Below are 24,082 nucleotides of genomic sequence, written 5' to 3'. Positions count from 1 at the left end.
ACTCTAAGCTATACCAAAGCTGCATAACGTAATGAAGTTATTTTTTAGAATTCTACCACTGTGATTTCATTAATAACTAATGGATCTATCATATCCTATACAACATGTATTTTTTAGTTATGTTTATGAATAGCTATTTGGTCAGAATATGTGTGTCAGAAAAAGTGTCAGTAAAATATCCGAACGTTGTGGGAAATAGTAGCTACGTTAGCATAATGGGTAACCACTGATTTCAGCTCTAAATATGCACATTTTTGAACAAAACATAAGTGTATGTATAACCTGATGTTATAGGACTGTCATCTGAGGAAGAAAATCAAGGTTAGTCAAAAATTATATATCTTTTGCCTGTTTGTTACGATCGCTTACTTTTGCTACTGGGAAATTGCTTGTGTTTTTGGCTATTGTGGCTACGCTAATATAACGCTATATTGTGTTTTCACTGTAAAACACTTGATAAATCGGAAATATTGTCTGGAATCACAAGATGCCTGTCTTTCAATTGCTGTACACTATGTATTTTTCAGAAATGTTTTATGATGAGTATTTAGGTATTTGGCGTTGACTGACTGTAGCTGCAATGTAAACTATGATTTATACCTGAAATATGCACATTTTTCTAACAAAACATATGCTATACAATAAATATGTTATCAGACTGTCATCTGATGAAGTTGTTTCTTGGTTAGTGGCTATTTATATCTTTATTTGGTCGAATTTGTGATAGCTACTGATGGAGTAAAAAACTGATGGAGTAAGAAAAGTGGTGTCGTTTGCTAACGTGGTTAGCTAATAGATTTACATATTGTGTCTTCCCTGTAAAACATTTTAAAAATCGGACATGTTGGCTTGATTCACAAGATGTGTTCCTTTCATATGCTGTATTGGACTTGTTAATGTGTGAAAGTTAAATATTTAAAAAAATATATATTTTGAATTTCGCGCCCTGCACTTTGAGCTGGCTGTTGTCATAAGTGTACTGGTGTCGGGCTTGCACGCCAAACAGGTTAAAGTTAGGACTGAGACGGGATCGCTGGGGAACAGTCAACACCTCTTTGAAAGACATTCTGGTATGTCTTTGGCATTCAATTTGTATAATTGTCCCTCTGAAAAATAAAGAGACAGGATTTCCTCTAACTTTTTACCTGGGCTTTGATCCTTTCGTATATATTTTGATCCTGATAAACTCCCAGTCCCTGCCTGTGACTTGCATACCCACAACATAATGCTGCCATCACAATACTTGAAAATACAGAGAGTTTCACGTCTTGAAGCTGCAGGAATTGAACCAACAACCATGCGTTTCTAACGCCATACTTTTACTGACTGAGACACACAGGACCAGAAATCATATTTTCAGTCATCTTTAAGTGGAATGTTAATTGTTCCTCCTGCTTTGCAAAGTAGAGCAATTCAGTTAAATGGACTTCCATGCTAAAATCTAAAGTGCCTTCCTCACATTTGAAAACGGTTTAAAAACGGTTCAACCATAGATGAGACAGATGTTAAATCACTGATGAAGGTTACATCACTAATGTATGAATCAGAAGCATCCGGTTCGCATTTCCGCTCACAGAGGAAGCCCAGTGGCTGGAAATGGGAGAAGATCGAGCGAGATGGATTTTGTCTGACATTGTGTTAATTTTCTCATCAGTGAAACAGTTTTCTGATCCTAAAAGTAGGATATGTTATGATCAGAGTGGGTTACGTTTTGTAGAGTTTACCCTTTGCCAAAGTTTTTTTTAAATTGCGTTGTTCAGAAGGAGTGTAAGGACTAATTGAGTTATTGCACACGCGCACTTCACAGAGTAGGCGTTCCCGAACGGAAATATGCAAATACATGCTTGAACAAACCAATAGGATCTCGCTAGCTCTTGCTTGGCTCTGCCCACCTCCTTGCTTGTTCTTCCCACTATGATTAATTTGCTTCCATTGGAAACAACAGGCTGTGGTCTATCTTGGGTTAGTTATAAATGTCTTTGTTTCAACCTTATTATTATATGATACATACTGTAGTTTTATACGGTAACGTTTCCTGTACTAACATGCTGCGATGTCCTCACAAAGCACCAGCATTTCAGCAGACCCAGTGACCCCTGAAAGCCATGGCATTTATTGGTCGGGGAGTCAGTACTTGAGATGTCAAAGAAGGTTAGATCACTGTGAAAGGCTAAGCTTTTTGGTACACATACTATCCATAGGCCCACTTTCCTTCCACCCAATACTCAATGACATCAACTGTGAATGCTTACTGCTGTAGTACAGTGCCTTGCAAAAGTATTCACCCCCTTGGCGTTTTTCCTATTTTGTTGCATAACAACCTGTAATTTAAATGGATTTTTATTTGGATTTCATGTAATGGACATACACAAAATAGTCTGAATTGGTGAAGTAAAATGAAAAAAATTACTTGTTTAAAAAAATTCTAGAAAATTAAAAACTGAAAAGCAGTCCATGCATATGTATTCACCCCCTTTGCTATGAATCCCATAAATAAGATCTGGTGCAGCCAAATAACTTCAGAAGTCACATAGTTAGTTAAATAAAGTCTGCCTGTGTGCAAAGTGTCACATGTTCTGTCACATGATCTACGTATATATACGCCTGTTCTGAATGGCCACAGAGTCTGCAACACCACGAAGCAAGGGGCACAACCAAGCACGCGGCACTATGAAGACCAAGGAACTCTCCAAACAGGTCAGGGACAAAGTAGTGGAGAAGTACAGATCATTATTAAAAGATGGAAAGAATATATGGCACGACAACAAACCTATCAAGAGAGGGCTGCCCACCAAAATGCACGGACCAGGCAAGGAGGGCATTAATCAGAGAGGCAACAAAGAAACCAAAGATAACCCCGAAGGAGCTGCAAAGCTCCACAGCGGAGATTGGAGTATCTGTCCATAGGACCACTTTAAGCCGTACACTCCACAGAGCTGTGCTTTATGGAAGAGTGGCCAGAAAAAAGCAATTTCTTAATTTCTCTAGGGTAGGGGGCAGCATTCGGAATTTTGGATGAAAAGCATGCCCAAATTAATCTGAAGGCTACTCATCCCCAAAAGATAAGATATGCATATTATTAGTAGATTTAGATAGAAAACACTCTTACGTTTCTAAAACTGTTTGAATCATGTCTGTGACTAAAACAGAACTTATTTAGCAGGCGAAACCCCGAGGACAACCATTCAGATAAAAAAAAATTGAGGTCACTCTCTTTTCAATGGAATTTCATTGGGAAACCAGATTTCTAAGGGACCTGCTTGCAGTTCCTACCGCTTCCACTGGATGTCAACAGTCTTTAGAAATTGGTTGAGGTTATTCCTTTGTGTAATGAAGAAGTATGACCATCTTCAAGGAGAGTCACTCTAGGTGTCCTGTTTGCTAGAGGCGCATGACCAGAAAGTTAGCTGTAGTTTAATTCCTGTATTGAACACAGATCATCCCGTCTTCAATTTTATCGATTATTAACGTTATAAAATACCTAAAGTTGTATTACAAAAGTAGTTTGAAATGTTTTGGCAAAGTTTACAGGTAACCTTTGAGATATTTTGTAGTCACGTTTGAGCAAGTTGGAACCGGTGTTTTTCTGGATCAAACGTGCCAAATAAATGGACATTTTGGATATATATCGACGGAATTAATCGAACAAAAGGACCATTTGTGATGTTTATGGGACCTATTGGAGTGCCAACAACAGAAGCTCGTCAAAGGTAAGGCATGAATTATATTTTTATTTCTGCGTTTTGTTGAAATAGGTTGAAATATGCTTCTCTCTGTCTTTACTATTGTGCTATCCTCAGATAATAGCATCCTTTGCTTTCACAGAAAAGCCTATTTGAATTCTGACATGTTGGCTGGATTCACAACCAGTGTAGCTTTAATTTGGTATCTTTCATGAGTGATTTAATGAAAGTTAGATTTTTATAGTAATTAATTTGAATTTGGCGCTCTGCATTTTCTCTGGCTTTTTGCCAGGTGAGACAGTAGCGTCCCGCCTAAACTCAGATTTTTGGATATAAATACGAACTTTACCAAACAAAACATACATGTATTGTGTAACATGAAGTCCTATGAGTGTCATCTGATGAAGATCATCAAAGGTTAGTGATTAATTTTATCTCTATTTCTGCTTTTTGTTACTCCTCTCTTTGGCGGGAAAATGGCTGTCTTTTCCTGTCTTTTCCTGGCTCATACCTAACATAATTGTTTGGTGTGTTTTTGTCGTAAAGCCTTTTTGAAATCGGACACTTTGGCTGGATTTACAACAAGTGTATCTTTAAAATGGTGTAAAATACTTGTATGTTTGAGGAATTTAAATTCTGGGATTTCTTTTGTTTTGAATTTGGCGCCCTGCAGATTCACTGGCTGTTGACGAGGTGGATGCAGGGCAATTCTTGAGGGAAACCTGTTTCAGTCTTCCAGAGATTTGAGACTGTGACAGAGGTTCACATTCCAGCAGGACAATTTAAGTTTTATTTTACCTTTATGTACCTCTCTCGGATATGTGGGACGCTAGCGTCCCGCATGGCCAACATCCAGTGAAAAGGCAGAGCGCCAAATTCAAATAAATTAGTATAAACATTTTACTTTCATGGAATCACACATGCATTACACCTAATTAAAGCTACACTTGTTGTGAATACAGCCAACGTATCAGATTTCAAAAAGGCTTTACGACGAAAGCACACCAAACAATTATGTTAGGTCAGTACATAGCCCAAAAAAACACAGCCATTTTTCCAGACAAAGAGAGGAGTCCCAAAAAGCATAAATAGAGATAAAATGAATCACTAACCTTTGATGATCTTCATCAGATGACACTCATAGGACTTCTGATAACATATTTATTGTATAGCATATGTTTTGTTAGAAAAATGTGCATATTTCAGGTATAAATCATAGTTTACCATTGCAGCCACCATCACAACTCTCACCAAAGCAACTAGAATAACTACAGAGACCAACGTGAATTACCTAAATACTCATCATAAAACATTTCTGAAAAATACACAGCGTACAGCAAATGAAAGACAAAGATCTTGTGAATCTAGCCAATCTAGCCAGATTTTTTAAGTGTTTTACAGCGAAAACACAATATAGCATTATATTAGCTTACTACAATAGCCAACCACACAACAGCATTGATTCAAGCCAACAATAGTGATAACGAATAAACCAGCAAAATATATTAATTTTTTCACTAACCTTCTCAAACTTCTTCAGATGACAGTCCTATAACATCATATTACACAATACATATAGAGTATGTTCGAAAATTGTGCATATTTAGCGGCACAAATCGTGGTTATACAATATGAATAGTAGCCAAAATGCAAACAAAATGTCGGGAGAAATCTTGGGAGAGGCACCTAATCTAATCAGTAACTAATCATAAACTTGACAAAAAAAATACAGGTTTGACAGCAAATGAAAGATACATTAGTTCTTAATGCAACCACTGTGTTAGATTTTTAAAATTAACGTTACTACGACATACAGCGTGCGTTAAAGCGAGACCGCACCGAAATTAATGGCGGAATAGTAGATTTACATTTTTCAACAGAACAACGAATTAACTTCATAAATACTTCTTACTTTTTGATGAGCTCCCATCAGAATCTTGGGCAAGTTGTCCTTTGTACCAGAGGAATCGTTGCTCGGTTGTAGATTGTCGCCTTCAACTTTGGAATTAGCAGTAAACATTAGCCATGTGGCGAAGACGTGTCCAACTCACTATAACGCAGTGTCAGGTTTTGGCCAAGACTGTTCGGGTTTTGGTCAATAGATGTCCCCATTGCACCTTTTTTGTACCTTTTGTTTTTCTTGCTCTAATTATTGTTTGCACCTGTAGGTCATTCCCTTGTTAGTATTTAAACCCTGTGTGTTCCTCAGTTCCTTGCTCAGTGTTTGTAAGTTAGCACCCAGCCCCAGCCCAAGCCTTGTTTTATACAGATATTTCACTTGTTGGATTTTCCAGAGGTTCTCTGGTTTAGTTCTTGTGTATTATTTGAGTAGTCTTTTGAGGTTTGTTTTTCCCTGCTGTTTTTTACCACTTTGCCGAGTTTCTTTTGTATTTTGGAGGATTTCCATTTTGTGCCTCTTGGCTTTATTTTTGGGCATTGTGGATTTAGTTTCGTTGCCTGAAGATTTTGTTCTTTTATTAAACCACCATCCCTAGTACTGCTGTGTCTGCCTCATCTTCTGGGTTCTGACGATTATTAGTGACTGTTTCTCGCACCGGGTCCTGACACGCAGCACTAAGAATTATCCGAAAATCGCAATATACTGATATAAACTGATATAACTCGGTTTAAAATAACAACATTATGATGTCTTTAACAACTATATCGAATAAAATCAGAGCCGGATATATCTAAGGGCTATAACGGGAGCTTTCTAGAACGCCATCCTGAGGTCTGTCTTGCGTCATGGCGAATGTTGAAAAGAGTGCACCCCCGGTTCCAAGCTCATTTATATGGCCTCAGATCTGCCTAGCAACTCCATTCCAATTCTCATTGCTTGCTGACATCCAGGGGAAGGCGCATGCAGTGCATGTCGACCAATAGAATACATGCAAATTAATAAACCGACCATGGAACAGATTGCCTGATTTCAGATTTCTCACTTGCTGACAGGAAGATTGCTCCAACTTGAGTTCTGTTTTACTCTCAGATATAATTCAAACTGTTTTAGAAACTAGAGAGTGATTTCTATCCAATAGTAATAATAATATGCATATTGTACGAGCAAGAATTGAGTACGAGGCAGTTTAATTTGGGAACAAATTTTTTACAAAGTGAAAACAGCACCCCCTATTGAGAAAAAGTTAAAAACAACCTGAGGATTGATTATAAAAAACGTTTGACATGTTTCTACGAACACTACGGATACTTTTTGGAATTTTCGTCTGCCCTTCAGGACCGGAACGAGCCTGTGGTTTTCTGAACATAACGCGCAAACCAAATGGCGGTTTTTGGTTATAAAACGAATCTTTATCGAACAAAAATAACATTTATTGTGTAACATCCGAAGATCATCAAAGGTAAGCGATTCATTTTATTGCTTTTCTGACTTTCGTGACCAAGCTAATTTGCGGCTAGCTGTTCTTACTGTCTAGTGATTGATAAACTCACAAACGCTTGGATTGCTTTCGCTGTAAAGCATATTTTCAAAATCTGACATGATAGGTGGATTAACAACAAGCTAAGCTGTGTTTTGGTATAATTCGCTTGGGATTTCATGATTATAAATATTTGTTGTATTTTTATTTTATTTGGCGCTCTGCAATTCAGTGGTTGTTTACGAAAATGATTCCGCTAAAGGAATCCGTGCGTCAAGAAGTTAATGCAACCGCTGTGTCAGATTTTAAAAAAGCACACCTTTTTATCCAAGCTACTCAATACTGCCCCCCTGTCCCAAAGAAGTTAAGCATGAGAAACCCATGAATAAGGTTGAGCGAACCTGCCGGTTCCAAGTGGAAAAAGCAGCTAATTGTAACAATAAATAAAACGGCTCTCTAAAACGGCTCCCTAAATAAAACGGCTCTCTAAAACGGCTCTCATGGCGTGACATTACCCCTCCACAAAGGTGCGGACTCCCGGCCGCAATCCTGAACCTATAGGGGAGGGTCCGGGTGGGCATCTAATCTCGGTGGCGGCTCCCTACGCTGATTCCTCCGCTTCTGTGGAACCGGACCGTGGATCGTCACCGTAGACTCCGGACCTTGAATCGTTGCCGGAGGAATCGGACCGTTGATCATCGCCGGAGGCTCTGAACTGGGAACCACCGCAGGAGGCTCCGGACTGCAGATCGTCGCTGTAGACTCTGGACTGGGAACCCCCGCTTTAGGCTCTGGACTGGGAACCCCCGCTGGAGGCTCTGGACTGCAGCTCATCACTGAAGACTCCGGACTGCGGATCGTCGCTGGAGGTTCCGGGCTGCGGACCGTCGCTGAAGACTCCGGACTGCGGACCGTCGCTGGAGGCTCCGGACCGGGGACCGTCGCTGGAGGCTCCGGACCGGGGACCGTCGCTGGAGGCTCCGGACCGGGGACCGTCGCTGGAGGCTCCGGACCGGGGACCGTCGCTGGAGGCTCCGGACCGGGGACCGTCGCTGGAGGCTCCGGACCGGGGACCGTCGCTGGAGGCTCCGTACGTGGAGCCAGAACAGGTCTCACCGGACTGAGGAGACGTACTTGCAGCCTAGTGAGTGGAGCTGCCACAACACATCCTGGCTTTATACTCACTTTAGCTCGGTGAGTGGGGAGAGCTGGCACGGGATGCACTAGGCTATGACGGCGCACTGGAGGTATAGTGCGTAGAGCCGGCGCAGGATATGCTGGGCCGTGGAGGCGCACTGGAGGTCTGGAGCGCAGAGCTGGCACAACGCGTCCTGGCTGAATCCCCCCCTCAGTTTTAAAGCCTGTGTATATCCTATGGCTGGAATTGAACTGCACCCGCCTTCCCCTGGATGTCAGTAACCAATGAGAAGTGGAATGGTGTGTCTGCGTAGCTGTCCGAGGTTATAAAGCCGGATGGAACGAGAGTACCTTTCTTTGTCTCGTTCGTCATGGCGCAGGGCAAGAAGTCAGGATGAAATTTTGGAGCGCTCAGTTATCGACCAGAGATGTATCCGTCTGTAATTTAATTAAATATAGGTGTTAGAAACATCATACCGATGTTATTTGAAACCGATTTATATCAGTTTATGCGAGTATAGAGCTATTTTTCTGAATTTCCTTTGTATCTAGTTTGAGGATTTGGACATGTGTGTGCGACATAGCTAATGGTAGCAGCTAGTTCCAAAGGTGAAGAGGACGTTTTACAACAAAGCAACTATTCTTTTGAAGAAAAGACACATTGCCCAAGATACTGATGGAAGCTCGTCCAAAAGTAGGAACTATTTATGATGTTATTATGTATTTATGTGGAAAAATGTCATAGTGTTTGCGCGCCACTTTTGCAGGCACTGGTCTGGCTGCAACGCACACTATATGTCTAGTAACGTTAATTTTAAAAATCTAACATAGCGATTGCATTAAGAACTAATTTATCTTTCGATTGTTGTCCAACTTATATTTTTTAGTCAAGTTTATGAATAGTATTTTTATGAGAATAGGCGCTAATCCAAAATGGCGCCGGCCAGAATACATGCAATGTTTGTAGTGATTACATAGTATAACCACGATTTGTGCTGCTAAATATCCACATTTTCGAACAAAAGCTATATGCATTGTGAAATATGATGTTACAGGTCTGTCATCTGATGAAGTATATCAAGGTTAGTCAAATTATATATCTTTTGTTGGGTTGTTACGATCACTAACATTTACAGCTGGTAAATGCGGTTGTGATTCTGGCTATTGTGGTACGCTCATATAATGCTATATTGTGTTTTCGCTGTAAAACACTTAGAAAATCTGAAATATTCTCTGGATTCACAAGATCTGTGTCTTTCGATTGCTGTAGGCTGTCTATTTTTCTGAAGCGTTTTAGGATGATTCTTTTGGTAATTGACGTCGGTCTCAGTAATTATTCCGGCTGCTTCCAACGCTATTTCAGATTGCAGCTGCAATGTAGAACTGTGATTTCTACCTGAAATATGCACTTTTTTCTAACAAAAACTATCCTATACCATGAATATGTTATCAGACTGTCATCTGAAGAGTTTTTTTCTTGGTTAGTGGCTATCAATATCTTAGTTTAGCCGAATTGGTGATAGCACCTGAAGTAGTAAGAAACTGATGGAGTTAGAAAAGTGGTCTATTTTGCTAACGTGTTTAGCTAATAGATTTACATATTTTGTCTTCCCTGTAAAACATTTTAAAAATCTGAAATGGTGGCTTTATTCACAAGATCTGTGTCTTTCGATTGCTGTAGGCTGTCTATTTTTCTGAAGTGTTTTAGGATGATTCTTTTGGTAATTGACGTCGGTCTCAGTAATTATTCCGGCTGCTTCCAACGCTATTTCAGATTGCAGCTGCAATGTAGAACTGTGATTTCTACCTGAAATATGCACTTTTTTCTAACAAAAACTATCCTATACCATGAATATGTTATCAGACTGTCATCTGAAGAGTTTTTTTCTTGGTTAGTGGCTATCAATATCTTAGTTTAGCCGAATTGGTGATAGCACCTGAAGTAGTAAGAAACTGATGGAGTTAGAAAAGTGGTGTATTTTGCTAACGTGTTTAGCTAATAGATTTACATATTTTGTCTTCCCTGTAAAACATTTTAAAAATCTGAAATGGTGGCTTTATTCACAAGATCTGTATCTTTCATCTGGTGTCTTGGACTTGTGATTTAATGATATTTAGATGCTACTATCTACTTGTGAAGCTATGCTAGCTATGCTAATCAGTGTGTGGGGGGGTGGGGGGGATCCCGGATCCGGGTTTCAGAGGCAGTAGAAGTTAAAGTAATCCATTTGGAGAAGGGGATTGTAAATACACAAAGAAATTGTTTTAGATGATTTTTCCTTATGATCCCTAGACACGAATGAGAAACCATATAGAAACAAACTGAAAATCATATCAACATGACATGTATTGCGGCCCCTTTTCAACAGTGAACTAGACTAAAAATAGCTGTGTTGTTATTCAGAGTTTTTATTGTATGCCCTCATAATTTGCGGGGAAATTTGGAGACCCAAGCTATAGGTCTATGCAGCACCAAACCTGCATAGTTGTTTGAATGCGCTTTAGAATGTTTTAATTATATGCAAGGGCTTTTCTCAGTTTTAGGCTATTTTACAATTTGTATCATGTTAAATCTTAGCCACTATCGGCAGCCACCGTCAGTAATACCCACATACATTTATAATTGACACCTTAGTGTTCGTTTCCTTCGTAGGAAACTAGTCTAAATTTGTAATCTTTCTTTTCTCTGTCCCGTGTAGTTGTTCCTGAAAGTCGCTAGCAATAGTGGATCATATAAGGCTCACATTGTGTACTAATTTGTGTCACTTTGGTAACAACGATTCGGGAGACAGGCGCAGGAATGCATAATATTTTTTTATTATTATACCCTAAATTACTGCGTACCCTGTAAAGGCACTGGGACGAAGACCAAACAAACACATAAAAAAAACAAAGGTTAGAAACCCAAAACAAAAGAGCGAGGAGTACCTTGAATAAATTGCACATGTGCACAATGATTAACACACGGGACGAGACCCGTAATCATCTGCGCAATCCACAAAGGCTCAAAAGCCAAAACACACAGGACAGGTACTCACACGTACCAACGGACATTGTAACATTAATCGACAGCACCGTGGTGAACAAAGGGAACATATATACAAATACAATCAGTAGGAATAGGGGCCAGGTATGCGTAATGAAAGTTCCAGAGCCGTGAGAATTTGGGACATGTAGCCCATTTGAATCATTATGGAATTCAGACCACATGTAGCAGTTTAAACATGGAGCCTGGTGCACGGTTCACAATGACTGGACTGTTGTCATAGAGTTCCATGATTAGTGAGGATTAGGGTAGGTTTATAGGACTATTGTTCAACCCCTATTGTACACTTCCAATTTTTCATGGATTGAACTTGAATATGGAAACTTTCAGGATGAATCAAACCACTGTATTTTGGATTCATCAATATATTTACTGCGTAAAGGATCTCCAAACATGCTTTTTAATTTTTTTTTATTGATACATACTTTCCTAACCCAAGAATTTGTCTAAATAATCAACAAGATTAGTGTATTTTCAAGTGGACCAGTTGAAGCTGAAATGGAAACAAAATAGGCATATATCTAAATGGATTTCTTTCATTGATCTCTATATTCTGAACCTGTTCTCTAGATGTATTCTAGTGAGTCTGACGACAAAATTGGAATTAAACTTACACCGTATTTAACGGGATGGCTTAAGATAAATGCTCTGAAAACCCTATTGAATGAAAACGAGAAAATCTGTTGACCAGCAAGTGGGAGGATTTTCAGTGGTTGGATTCCATTTTTTCAGTGCCTGCAAGGCAGCCACACCTGTAGAGCGCATTACGCACCTGCATAGGTAAGTCTGAATATCAACTACTGAGAAATGCGTAGGAAAGGTGTGTGTAAGAAATGTGTACATTTCCAAAGTCTGAATCGGCCCGCTAATGAACACCACCCTGATGTGTGGTGAGATTTCTTACACAAAGAATCACCTGCTGTGGAATCACCCAGGTGGTAGTGGGTGAGGCAAGTTTTAAGCTGAAGTAAACTTTTTCTAATTGTTGTTGTTGTTTATGACTTTTTGAAGGCTAGTGTACCTGGTGAGGGAGATGTTGCGTCGGGGCACCTCCTTCAGGTCGTTGACAGAGGCGGACTTCCCAGCGAAGCAGTAGTTGGGGTTGTAGTCGGTCATGATGGTTGAAGCCCTCAGCTTGCTCAGTTTACAGTCCGGGCTCTGGAGCTCCAGCTGAATGGACTGTAGCTCTGTATGCTTACGCCTGTACACTGCATAGACAAAAATATACACTGCTCAAAAAAATAAAGGGAACACTTAAACAACACAATGTAACTCCAAGTCAATCACACTTCTGTGAAATCAAACTGTCCACTTAGGAAGCAACACTGATTGACAATAAATGTAACATGCTGTTGTGCAAATGGAATAGACAAAAGGTGGAAATTATAGGCAATTAGCAAGACACCCCCAATAAAGGAGTGATTCTGCAGGTGGTGACCACAGACCACTTCTCAGTTCCTATGCTTCCTGGCTGATGTTTTGGTCACTTTTGAATGCTGGCGGTGCTTTCACTCTAGTGGTAGCATGAGACGGAGTCTACAACCCACACAAGTGGCTCAGGTAGTGCAGCTCATCCAGGATGGCACATCAATGCGAGCTGTGGCAAGAAGGTTTGCTGTGTCTGTCAGCGTAGTGTCCAGAGCATGGAGGCGCTACCAGGAGACAGGCCAGTACATCAGGAGACGTGGAGGAGGCCGTAGGAGGGCAACAACCCAGCAGCAGGACCGCTACCTCCGCCTTTGTGCAAGAAGGAGCACTGCCAGAGCCCTGCAAAATGACCTCCAGCAGGCCACAAATGTGCATGTGTTGTTTAAGTGTTCCTTTTATTTTTTTTAAGCAGTGTACATATACTATGAGGAAATATGGACAGATATGTGAAGGGATGTAAAAAGGACCCATGTCGGTACATCGTCAACAGACGCTTCATATGCAAACGTAAAACATATGACGGGTGATAATAACAGGTGCTTTCTTCTGGTGCTTTGCCAAATGTGTCATGACCCTTATGCCACCCTTTAATGTATATAGTATTAAATGTGCTTATGAAATAATACTGAAGTATCTGCGTAGGCCTTATAAAGGGTTCACTACACCTTTAGAAGGCATACTCTGTTTAAAGTGTGACCAAATATTATCATAGTATGTCAAGAACATATGTATTTGCAGAATACAAATAAACTATGTAATATGTACACATGAAAACAAATACACCACATGACATATACAAAAGTCAACCAGTAGGACAGCCACATACAGTATGTGACACACACTCCCCTCCCCCTCTTATACACATGTACACATACACACATTAACAACCTAGAGCGCTGCAGCAGACAGACAAACGGCTCCGACCAGGGCTGCAAACACATAGGTCGCTGAATTTACAGTACGTGAACTTATTTATTTATAAAGTGGTAATGCACGAGCTCTGTCAACTGCCAGTTAACTGGTTGTCCATCATTAGTGTCTTTCATTCATCAGTGTGTGTGGGTGGGTTGGTGGGTGGGTGTGTGCGCGCGCTCGCATGTGTGTGTGTCATTCATCGTTGCAATGCCGCCACATGTCTACTTCCCCCACCTGTACATCATGTTGCAGCTGATGTGATGTGGGGCTTGACAGCACAATGATGCCCCCCCTCCAAGGGTATTTATTCCAGTAAGTAAGTGCTTTCGGATTCTGTGTAGAAGTCTCCAGGGAATCTACAGCCTTTGTAAGTGACAGTGTGGACGAGTGGGTGTTTGTAAAGAATGTAAATGCAATGATGTGTTTGTGTGTGTGCATTAATATTCCTGTGTGTGTGTGTGTATGCACATACAGTACCAGTCAAAATATAGGACACATTTACTCATTCAAGGGTGTAGGATAATAGGGAAGACATCAACAATGAAATAACAGATATGGAATCATGTAGTAACCAAAAAAGATTTAAACAAATCAAAATAGATTTTATTTTTGAGATTCTTCAAAAAAGTAGCCACCCTTTGCCTTGATGACAGCTTTGCACACTCTTGGCATTCTTTCAGCTTCACGAGGTAGTCACCTGGAATGCCTTTCTATTAATGGAATGCCTTTCTTTGCCTTGTTAAAAGTTAATTAGTGGAATTTCTTTCCTTCTTAAAATGCATTTGAGCCAATCAGTTGTATTGCGATAAGGTAGGGGTGGAATACAGAAGATAGGCCTATTTGGTAAAAGACCAAGTCCCGTATTATTGCAAGAACAGCTCAAAAAAGCAAAGAGAAACGACAGTACATTGTTACTTTAAAACATGAATGTCAGACAATACAGAACATTTAAAGAACTTTGAAAGTTTCTTCAAGTATAGTCGCAAAAAACATTACGCGCTATGATGAAACTGGCTCTCAAGAGGTTCCTCTACAGGAAAGAAAGACCCAGAGTTACCTCTGCTGCAGAGGATGAGTTCATTACAGCCAGCCTCCGAAATTGCAGCCCAAATAAATGCTTCACAGAGCTCAAATAACAGACACATCTCAACATCAACTGTTCAGAGGAGATTGCGTGAATCAGACCTTTATTGATGATTTGCTAAAAAGAAACCACTAGTAAAGGACACCAATAATAAGAAGAGACTTGCTTGGGCCAAGAAACACGAGCAATGGACATTAGACATCACCAACAAACTAATTTGGTCCAAGCACACCAACACAGTCGTGAAGAGGCCATGACAAACCTATTCGCCCTCAGGAGACTGAAAAGATTTGGCATGGGTCCTCAGATCCTCTACAGCTGCACCATCGAGATCATCCTAACTGGTTGCATCACCACATGGTATGGCAACTGCTCGGCCTCCGACCGCAAGGCACTACAGAGGCTAGTGTGTAGGGCCCAGTACAACACTGGGGCCAATCTTCCTGCCATCCAGGACCTCTATAACAGGCAGTGTCAGAGGATGGCCCTAAAAATGTTCAAAGACTCCAGCCACACGAGTCAAAAATTGTTCTCTCTGCAACTGCATGGCAAGCGGTACCAGAGTGCCAAGTCTAGGTCCAAGAGGCTTCTAAACAGCTTCTACCCCCAAGCCATAAGACTCATGAACATCTAATCGAATGGCTACCCAGACTACCCCCACCCCCCCCCCCCCCCCCCCTCTTTTACGCTGCTGCTACTCTCTGTTATCTATGCATAGTCACTTTAATAACTGTACCTACATATTACTTCAAATACCTCAACTAACCAGTGCTCCCTCACATTAACACTGTACCGGTACCCCCTGTATATAGCCTTGCTATTGTTATTTTACTGCTGTTCTTTAAATATTTGTTACTTTTATGTCTTATTCTTATTTTTTAGGTATTTTTTTAAATCTGCATTGTTGGTTAGGTCTTGTAAGTAAGTATTTAAGGTCTAAGGTGTCTACAGGTCTACACCTGTTGTATTCAACGCATGTGACAAAAAACATTTGATTTGAATTCATTTAGACTGGTGGAAATCTGTCCTTTGGTATGACGAGTCTTTGTCTTTGTGAGATGCAGAGTAGATGAACGGATGATCTCCGCATGTGTGGTTCCCACCGGAAGCACGGAGGAGGAGGTGTGATGGTGTGGGGGTGCTTTGCTGGTGACACTGTCAGTGATTTATTTAGACATCAAGGCACACTTAACTAGCATGACTACCACAGCATTCTGAAGTGATACGCCATCCCATTTGCTTTGCACTGGTAGGACTATCATTTGTTTTTCAAGAGGACAATGACAACACACCTCCAGGCTGTGTAAGGGCTATTTGACAAAGAAGGAGAGTGATGGAGTTCTGCATCAGAGGACCTTGCCTCCACAATCACCTGATCTCAACCCAATTGAGATGGTTTGGGATGAGTTGGACCGCAGAGTGAAGGAAAAGCAGTCAACAAGTGCTCAGCATATGTGGGAACTACTTCAAGACTGTTGGAAACTTATTCCAGGTGTAACTGGTTTAGAGAATGCCAAGAGTGTGCAAAGTTGTTTTGGTTACTACATCATTCCATATGTGTTATTTCATATTTGTGATGTTTGCACTAATTTTCTACAATGTAGAAAATAGTACAAATAAAGAAAAACCCTGGAATGAGTAGGTGTGCCGAAACTTTTGACTTGAACTGTAAATGTGCTTGTGTGCACATAACATGTGTTCAGATGCAATGGTGTGTGTTGTGTGCGCACAGTACAGTATGTATGTATGGATAACCTCAAATACCTACGTTTGCAATATTCCTCATGCTAAAAGTGTGCGTGCATTTGTGTCCCCGCATAAGTCTGCTTTTGTATCCTATGCATTTCACTGCTTACTGATCATGACTCCAGACACAGCCAACAGCAGGGCAGCAATGAGGGCTGAAGTCCCCACAGACAGAACCAGGGCCAACTGGGACAGGGAGGGCTGGGGAGGCAGGGTAGACACCTCTGTCAGGGGAGAGAAGAGATCAGATATGGGTCAAATACATCTTATTTGAAGAGCACCACGACATTAACTGAATCTGAGTGATGGGCAATAAATGCTGTTGCTTTTGATCAATACTATATTGCTATATATTGGTTTAATAAAAAACATTGCAAATGTGTGAATGTTCACTTTTCTGTTCAAGTCAAGACAATTGCTTGCTGATTGCCCATCGAGCCAGGTGTGAATGTTCGGAGAGCCTAAACTTACCCATATCAAACACTATGTGTGTGTGCGTGCTGTCAGGCCTTGACCTTTTGGGTGAGGATCATATGCGCCAGACCCCCCCCCCCTCCCACCACAGTTTTATGACGGTCGAAAATACCTGCAGGAAAACGCTCTCCCCCACTCTTTTTTAATACTTCCGGCGCCGACAGAGATGGCCGCCTCGCTTCGCGTTCCTAGGAAGCTATGCAGTATTTTTTTTTTTTACATGTTATTTACAGATGCACAATCGAGAGCATCCCAGCAACAGCCCCAAAACATCATTGCTCTAGAGGAGATCTGCATGGAGGAATGGGCCAAAATACCAGCAACAGTGTGTGAAAACCTTGTGAAGACTTACAGAAAACATTTGACCTCTGTCATTGACAACAAAGGGTATATAACAAAGTATTGAGATAAACTTTTGTTATTGACCAAATACTTATTTTCCACCATAATATGCAAATAAATTCATTAAAAATCCTATAATGTGATTTTCTGGATTTCTTTTTCTCATTTTGTCTGTCATAGTTGAAGTGTACCTATGATGAAAATTACAGGCCTCTCTCATCTTTTTAAGTGGGAGAACTTGCACAATTGGTCGCTGACTAAATACTTTTTTCCCCACTGTACATATTCTTTATCCCTTTACACTTGTGTGTATAAGGTAGGAGTTGTGGAATTGTTAGGTTAGATTACTCGTTGGTTATTACTGCATTGTCGGAACTAGAAGCACAAGCATTTCGCTACACTCGCATTAACATCTGCTAACCATGTGTATGTGACAAATAAAATTTGATTTGATTTGATTTGATTTTCAGAAATGGAAGTCAAATTCCATTGTTACCACAGAGAGAGACGTTGCAGTACGGTAACATCAAAAGGTTGAATAATGAAACAATATTTCTGTAATGCAAACAGTTTGAAAGGTCCGTGGGTACTTAAAGAACAATTATGTCAGAGCAGTTGTTTTGGGATCTCATTAAGGACGGTATAACAACTGTATCTCTGAATATGTATATTTCCCAGTTATCACATAGTCCATCTGTAAATTGCCCACCCAATCTACCTACCTCATCCCCATACTGTTTTTATTTGATTTACTTTTCTGCTCTTTTGCACACCAGTATCTCTACTTCCACATCATCATATGCTCCTTTATCACTCCAGTGTTAATCTGCTAAATTGTAATTATTCGCTCCTATGGCCTATTTATTGCATACCTCCTCACGCCTTTTGCACACACTGTATATAGACTTAATTTTTTTCTACTGTGTTATTGGCTTGTTTATTGTTTACTCCATGTGTAACTCTGTTGTTGTCTGTGTCACACTGCTTTGCTTTATCTTGGCCAGGTCGCAGTTGTAAATGAGAACTTGTTCTCAACTAGCTTACCTGGTTAAATAAAGGTGAAATAAAAAATACAAATAAAAAAATATGTACATTTTGTGGAACTTACAGTTGAAGTCAGAAGTTTACATACACTTAGGTTGGAGTCATTTAAACTCGTTATTCAACCACTCCACAAATGTCTTGTTAACAAACTATAGTTTTGGCAAGTCGGTTAGGACATCTACTTTGTGCATGACAAAATACATTTTTCCAACAATTGTTTTACAGACAGATTATTTCACTTATAATTCACTGTATCAAAATTCCAGAGGGTCAGAAGTTACATGCACTAAGTTGAATGTGCCTTTAAACAGCTTGGGAAATTCCAGAAAATTATGTTGTGGTTTTAGAAGCTTCTGATAGGCAAATTGACATAATTTGAGTCAATTGGAGGTGTACCTGGGGATGTATTTTAAGGCCTACCTTCAAACTCAGTGCCTCTTTGCTTGACATCATGGGAAAATCAAAAGAAAGCTGCCAAGAGCTCAGAAAAAAAACTGTTGACCTCCACAATTCTGGTTCATCCTTGGGAGCAATTTCCAAAAGCCTGAAGGTACCACGTTCATCTGTACAAACAATAGTACGCGAGTATAAACACCATGGGACCACGCAGCCATCATACCTCTCAGGAAAGAGACCCGTTCTGTCTCCTAGAGATGAATGTACTCTGCTGCGAAAAGTGCAAATCAATCCCAGAACTAAAGCAAAGGACCTTGTGAAGATGCTGGAGGAAACAGGTACAAAAGTATCTATATAAACAGTAAAATGAGTCCTAAATCGACATAACCTGAAAGGCCGCTCAGCAAGGAAGAAGCCACTGCTCCAAAACCGCCATAAAAAAGCCAGAATACGGTTTGCAACTGCACATTGGGACAAAGATCGTACTTTTTGGAGAAATGTCTACTGGTCTGATGAAAGAAAAATAGAACTGTTTGGCCATAATGACCATTGCTATGTTTGGAGGAAAAAGGGGGAGGCTTGCAGCCGAAGAACACCATCCAAAACGTGAAGCACGGGGGTGGCAGCATCATATTGTGGGGGTGCTTTTCTGCAGTAGGAACTGGTGCACTTCACAAAATAGATGGCATCATGAGGTAGGAAAATTATGTGGATATATTGAAGCAACATCTCAACACATCAGTCGGGAAGTTAAAGCTTGGTCGCAAATGGGTCTTCCAAATGAACATTGACCCCAAGCATACTTCCAAAGTTGTGGAAAAATGGCTAAAGGACAACAAAGTCAAGGTATTGGAGTGGCCATCATAAAGCCCTGACCTCAATCCTATAGAAAATTTGTGGGCAGAACTGAAAAAGCGTGTGCGAGCAAGGAGACGTAGAAACCTGATTCAGTTACACCAGCTCTGTCAAGAGAAATGGGCCAAAATTCACCCAACTTATTGTGGGAAGCTTGTGGAAGGCTACCCGAAACGTTTGACCCAAGTTAAACAATTTAAAGGCAATGCTACCAAATACTAATTGAGTTATGTCAACTTCTGACCCACTGGGAATGTGATGAAAGAAAACAAAAGTTGAAAGAAATAAGTCTCTCTACTATTATTCTGACATTTCACATTCTTAAAATAAAGTGGTGATCCTAACTGACCTAAGACAGGGAATTTTTACTAGGATTAAATGACAGGAAATGTGAAAAACTGAGTTTAAATGTGTTTGGCTAAGGTGTATGTAAACTTCCGACTTCAACTGTATATAATTAAGTGTGAAACTATTTGTGAGAAGATGAAATGTTATGTTAGCCTTTTAAATGAGAATTGTTTTTCATATAAAAGTTTTACCAAGTCAGTAACCCTGGCCATGTGAGCACAGACATTGTGGCAACATGATGGAACCGCCCTCCAAAAGTGAGTGCTCATAAACGACCGCTAGCGAAATGTACATTAGAATAGAGAATGTGAGGATGCAGTCCACACGCAGAAATGAGTAAGAAATGTAAATCTCTAGAGACCAGTACATTGTCGGGTTGCTACGGGCGTGTAAAATGGTTCTAGCTCTACATTAGACAAGCGTGACCGACAGCATGAGCTGAAAGGTACGGAATGGCTAGACACTGAAACTTTCTTGAGTGAAGAAGATGAAGACTACACAGGAACATTCAGTCTGCAGCTGTTTAACTACTTTAGTCTAGTAAACTCGACCGAGAACCACCAGGTGGTACTCTGAAAGATCCATTCTAACAAACACTTCCTCGGCAACATCACAGACACCTGAAACCAAGAAGCTAGGCCTACAAAAGACATGGTGATCTCTGGTGGACAACCAGAGAGTTACAACTTGAGACTTCCTGTCAAATTACTCCCTGTAGATGGATCGAGTGTTTTCAAAAGACAGACTGCAAAGACATACACACGTAAATATTTACATTGCAATTCTTTCAAATGAGCGGCCGTTCATGTGCAAAGTATTTGCATTTCCTTGAGCATAGTTATTGCTGTATGTATGTTAGTGGAATTCCTTTGTCTCTCCCTTTCCTTCTTTTTTGAATCCGCCATTTTGTGAAACAAGCTGTCATATCAGTTTAGTCCACTAGGGCTTTTTCATTGCGTTGTGTAGTAATCAATGTGTAAGCTCTCCTGTTTGTATGTTTATGTAATTCTGTGTGATTATTCAGTTAGTTAGTAAATAAATAATTAAGCCAATTTGTAAATTGCTGATTCATCATTTATGTTAGGGTTCTTGTAGATATCCAAGAGTTTTGCGACATTCAGAATGAGACTGAAGGTAAATAAGAATGAATGAATTGACTGTGACTGATGTAACAGATATGTATATCTTTAGAGTTTAGTCGGGAGATAGTAACTCGTTAAATAACTTTTACCATGGTGCCCCAGATTACTACTTAATTAACTGTTGTATGATTCATTTAATGGTGTAATAATTGAACGTGGTATGTAATCATTTTATAAAATAACAGTCAAACACTAGTAATGATTGTCAAAACATGACAGTGCTCATTTGTGTGTGTGTCAACTAATTCATTGTATGACTTTTCAAATATCTGTTTCATTTGTACTTACTGTCCAACCGGATCCAAACAATGTGTTCAATTGCAGTTTGTGTGTGTGTGTGTGTGTGTGTGTGTGTGTGTGTGTGTGTGTGTGTGTGTGTGTGTGTGTGTGTGTGTGTGTGTGTGTGTGTGTGTGTGTGTGTGTGTGTGTGTGTGTGTGTGTGTGTGTGTGAGAGTGAGAGAGAGTGTGTGTGTCTCTGACCTGTTGATGAGTTGATACAAGACACTCCGTCGCGGGCCAGTACAAAGTCCACGTCACAGTAACACATGGTCCCCTCCTCATTCTTGTGACAGTCACCCGTCTCACAGTGGCTACAGTTTAGCACGGGGCCGATGATCACCTCTCCATCACTTTCCATACCTACAGGCACAGACACCGGACATGGTCAACAGGATACATGCTCCGTCATGGTTCAGTTCCCACTTTTATCGCCCTGCCCGGGGCTAGAACCAGCAACCTCCGGCTACTGGTCCACCTCACTAACCTTTACCTTGCCGGTTGCCGCCTTATAGTTCATAGAAAGTGTTCGTGTGATTGTCTCTCATTTAACCTGTTACCTTTCAGAGGGTCCAGGAAGGTCTTTCCCTCTGTGCTGATGAAAGAGGAGCCGTCACCTCCATCCTGCTTTGGGTCATTAGCTTCAGAGGTGTTGCCACCTAGAGAAATGGAGGGGGATGGTGGTGGTAATAAAATTACACAATTAGTCAGTAAACTTATTACAGAGTACCTTAATGGTAATCTAAAGTGCTACCTGATGAAATATGTAATGACAGATAATGATAATTTGTTGGACCAACAAATGGCAAAGGGACAACCTACCTTAACATGTTAAGACAAGACTGGAGATGTAATGTCATATTGATTTTGTTATATATTCATGTTACAATGCTATATACTGTATATTTACTGTAAATTAGTTTTCACCTACCTCTATAGCCCCCTCCTCCACCACCGGTTGTACAGGCACCTCCCCCTCCCCCGAAACCTCCTCGGGTCTCCCAGCTGAACTTAATGCAGGGCTGCCCCCCCTGGCCTCCGAGTATGAGGGGTCTCCCACCCTGAGACCCAGGGTTACTGTCATTCCAACCTCCGCCTCCACCTGACATACACAAAGACACAAAGGAAAAACCCCAATAAATAAATAATGTACACACATTTACAAACACTTATTGGATATCCAATCAATCAATTTATCATTGAGTGGTTGATTGATTGATTGATTCCTGGATAGTCATAGTATTTGAAAGTTGCAAATAAATATTTACACGGGGCACCATATAATGTAGATGTATGATGTTTTCATGGGATGGGCGATGATAATATTATGATTATTTGATTCAAACTCCTTAACATCCACCCATTCACACTCAGTCAGAATTCACACTCAGTCAGGTCGATTGTCTGAAATAACATCACAAGGAATGCCTCTGGCGCCGAGCCAAAAAGACAGTAAATACCCCTGTATCTGATAGAGACTTGGCAGTAATTTGTAGTTGGGGCCTCACCCTCTCCTGTCACATGCAGGCTCGAGCTGTAGTCAGCACTAAAAACCCTCAAACCTACTGTAAATTACTACTGTAGACACTCTCCCGGCTTGCGTCTTGCCCTAAGTTCTCCTCCTCTTTCTCCTCTTGGTTACAGAGAGAATGAAACAAACAAAAGTAAATCCAAAACATGTAAAAAAGAACACCCTATGAATGACAGCAACAAACAGCACAGGCAGAGTGAATATTTCTTTCCGCGCTCACCAGGCTCCACTCGCAGTAAGCCTAAGGCCTACTGAACACTCGAATCGATATATTATGTTCTGCGAGGTACAGTTGACTCAAAACAAGTGAATAATGAATGCCGAGATGTGTAAAAAATAACGGTGATGGAGAGGCGTTGTGTTTGCACCCAGGGTAGAACAGGAAAGAGAAAAAATGGGAAGGAATAGACGTGCAAGGTTGTCATCGTGTCCTGTCTTGTTTTACTAGTAAGAAAGATAAACATGACTATGCACAGAGGTAGCGGGGCTATGAAACCCATGCATCAGGGATGGAATAGAAGTACAGAAGTGCACTGAGAATACATGTTTGTGTCCATGTTAATGTGTCCATGTTAATGTATGGTTCTATCTGGGAGCAAACACATCTTCTTCGGACTGTCAAACTATTTACTTAACAGATGTCTACCTGGAGTACACCCAGGCAGACATACCCTCTCATATAGACACTAAAACATAACTACCAATCCAATTAAATGAATGAATTGAGTACAAACTCAAACTGTTACTGTTGGACAATTCATTCAATAATATTTTCTATTGCCATAAACAGAACTAACTACACAAGCAAAACTGGAATATACCCAAAATTGGTGTATCTTATCCAATGCGACATTCTACAGTAAATCCCGTGCATTTTGCAACTCAAACTTCAACCCTAAACATCAAACTTCCAACTGTCCTTGCTGCGACCAAAATCAGGAAACAAATAATAACTGTATACAAGCCGATTTAGCAATACTGTAAACTAACATTGTCTATCCACTCCAAAGGACACTCCAGAGCACAAGCCACTGAAAACATGCTATTATTTTATTTATTAGGATCCCCATTACCTGGCGACAAAAATGACAGCTAGTCTTACTGGGGTCCGTCATATAACGAAAAAGATATTACAGACAAAATACTTCACAATTTAAATCAATTTAAAAACATTAGCATGTAGTGTGTGTGCATCTATCAATTACACAAACATGTCAGTACATACACAACAAGTAGGTCACATGGTGGAGAGACGTTG

The 24,082-nt window shown here is 40.5% G+C and overlaps 1 protein-coding gene across 2 annotated transcripts in view; it reads right to left on the bottom strand.

Moving 5' to 3' along the window:
* The window catches only part of LOC129834321 (ALK tyrosine kinase receptor-like), a 733,537-nt gene that overhangs the window by 20,253 nt on the left and 689,202 nt on the right, over window positions 1–24,082 (bottom strand). For both annotated transcript variants that reach the window (XM_055899197.1, XM_055899198.1), the window contains exons 16-20: window positions 22,225–22,395; window positions 21,854–21,952; window positions 21,498–21,656; window positions 16,527–16,640; window positions 12,265–12,451 (exon numbers count right to left, since the gene is read on the bottom strand). In XM_055899197.1, coding sequence (XP_055755172.1) covers window positions 12,265–12,451; window positions 16,527–16,640; window positions 21,498–21,656; window positions 21,854–21,952; window positions 22,225–22,395 — 730 coding nt within the window. The remainder of the gene's footprint in view (window positions 1–12,264; window positions 12,452–16,526; window positions 16,641–21,497; window positions 21,657–21,853; window positions 21,953–22,224; window positions 22,396–24,082) is intronic.

This window comes from Salvelinus fontinalis, chromosome 35, assembly GCF_029448725.1.
Source record: "Salvelinus fontinalis isolate EN_2023a chromosome 35, ASM2944872v1, whole genome shotgun sequence".
NCBI classification, from domain to species: domain Eukaryota; kingdom Metazoa; phylum Chordata; class Actinopteri; order Salmoniformes; family Salmonidae; genus Salvelinus; species Salvelinus fontinalis.
The sequence above is the reverse complement of the archived record's forward strand: the minus strand, read 5'-3'. Positions and strand labels throughout refer to the sequence as shown.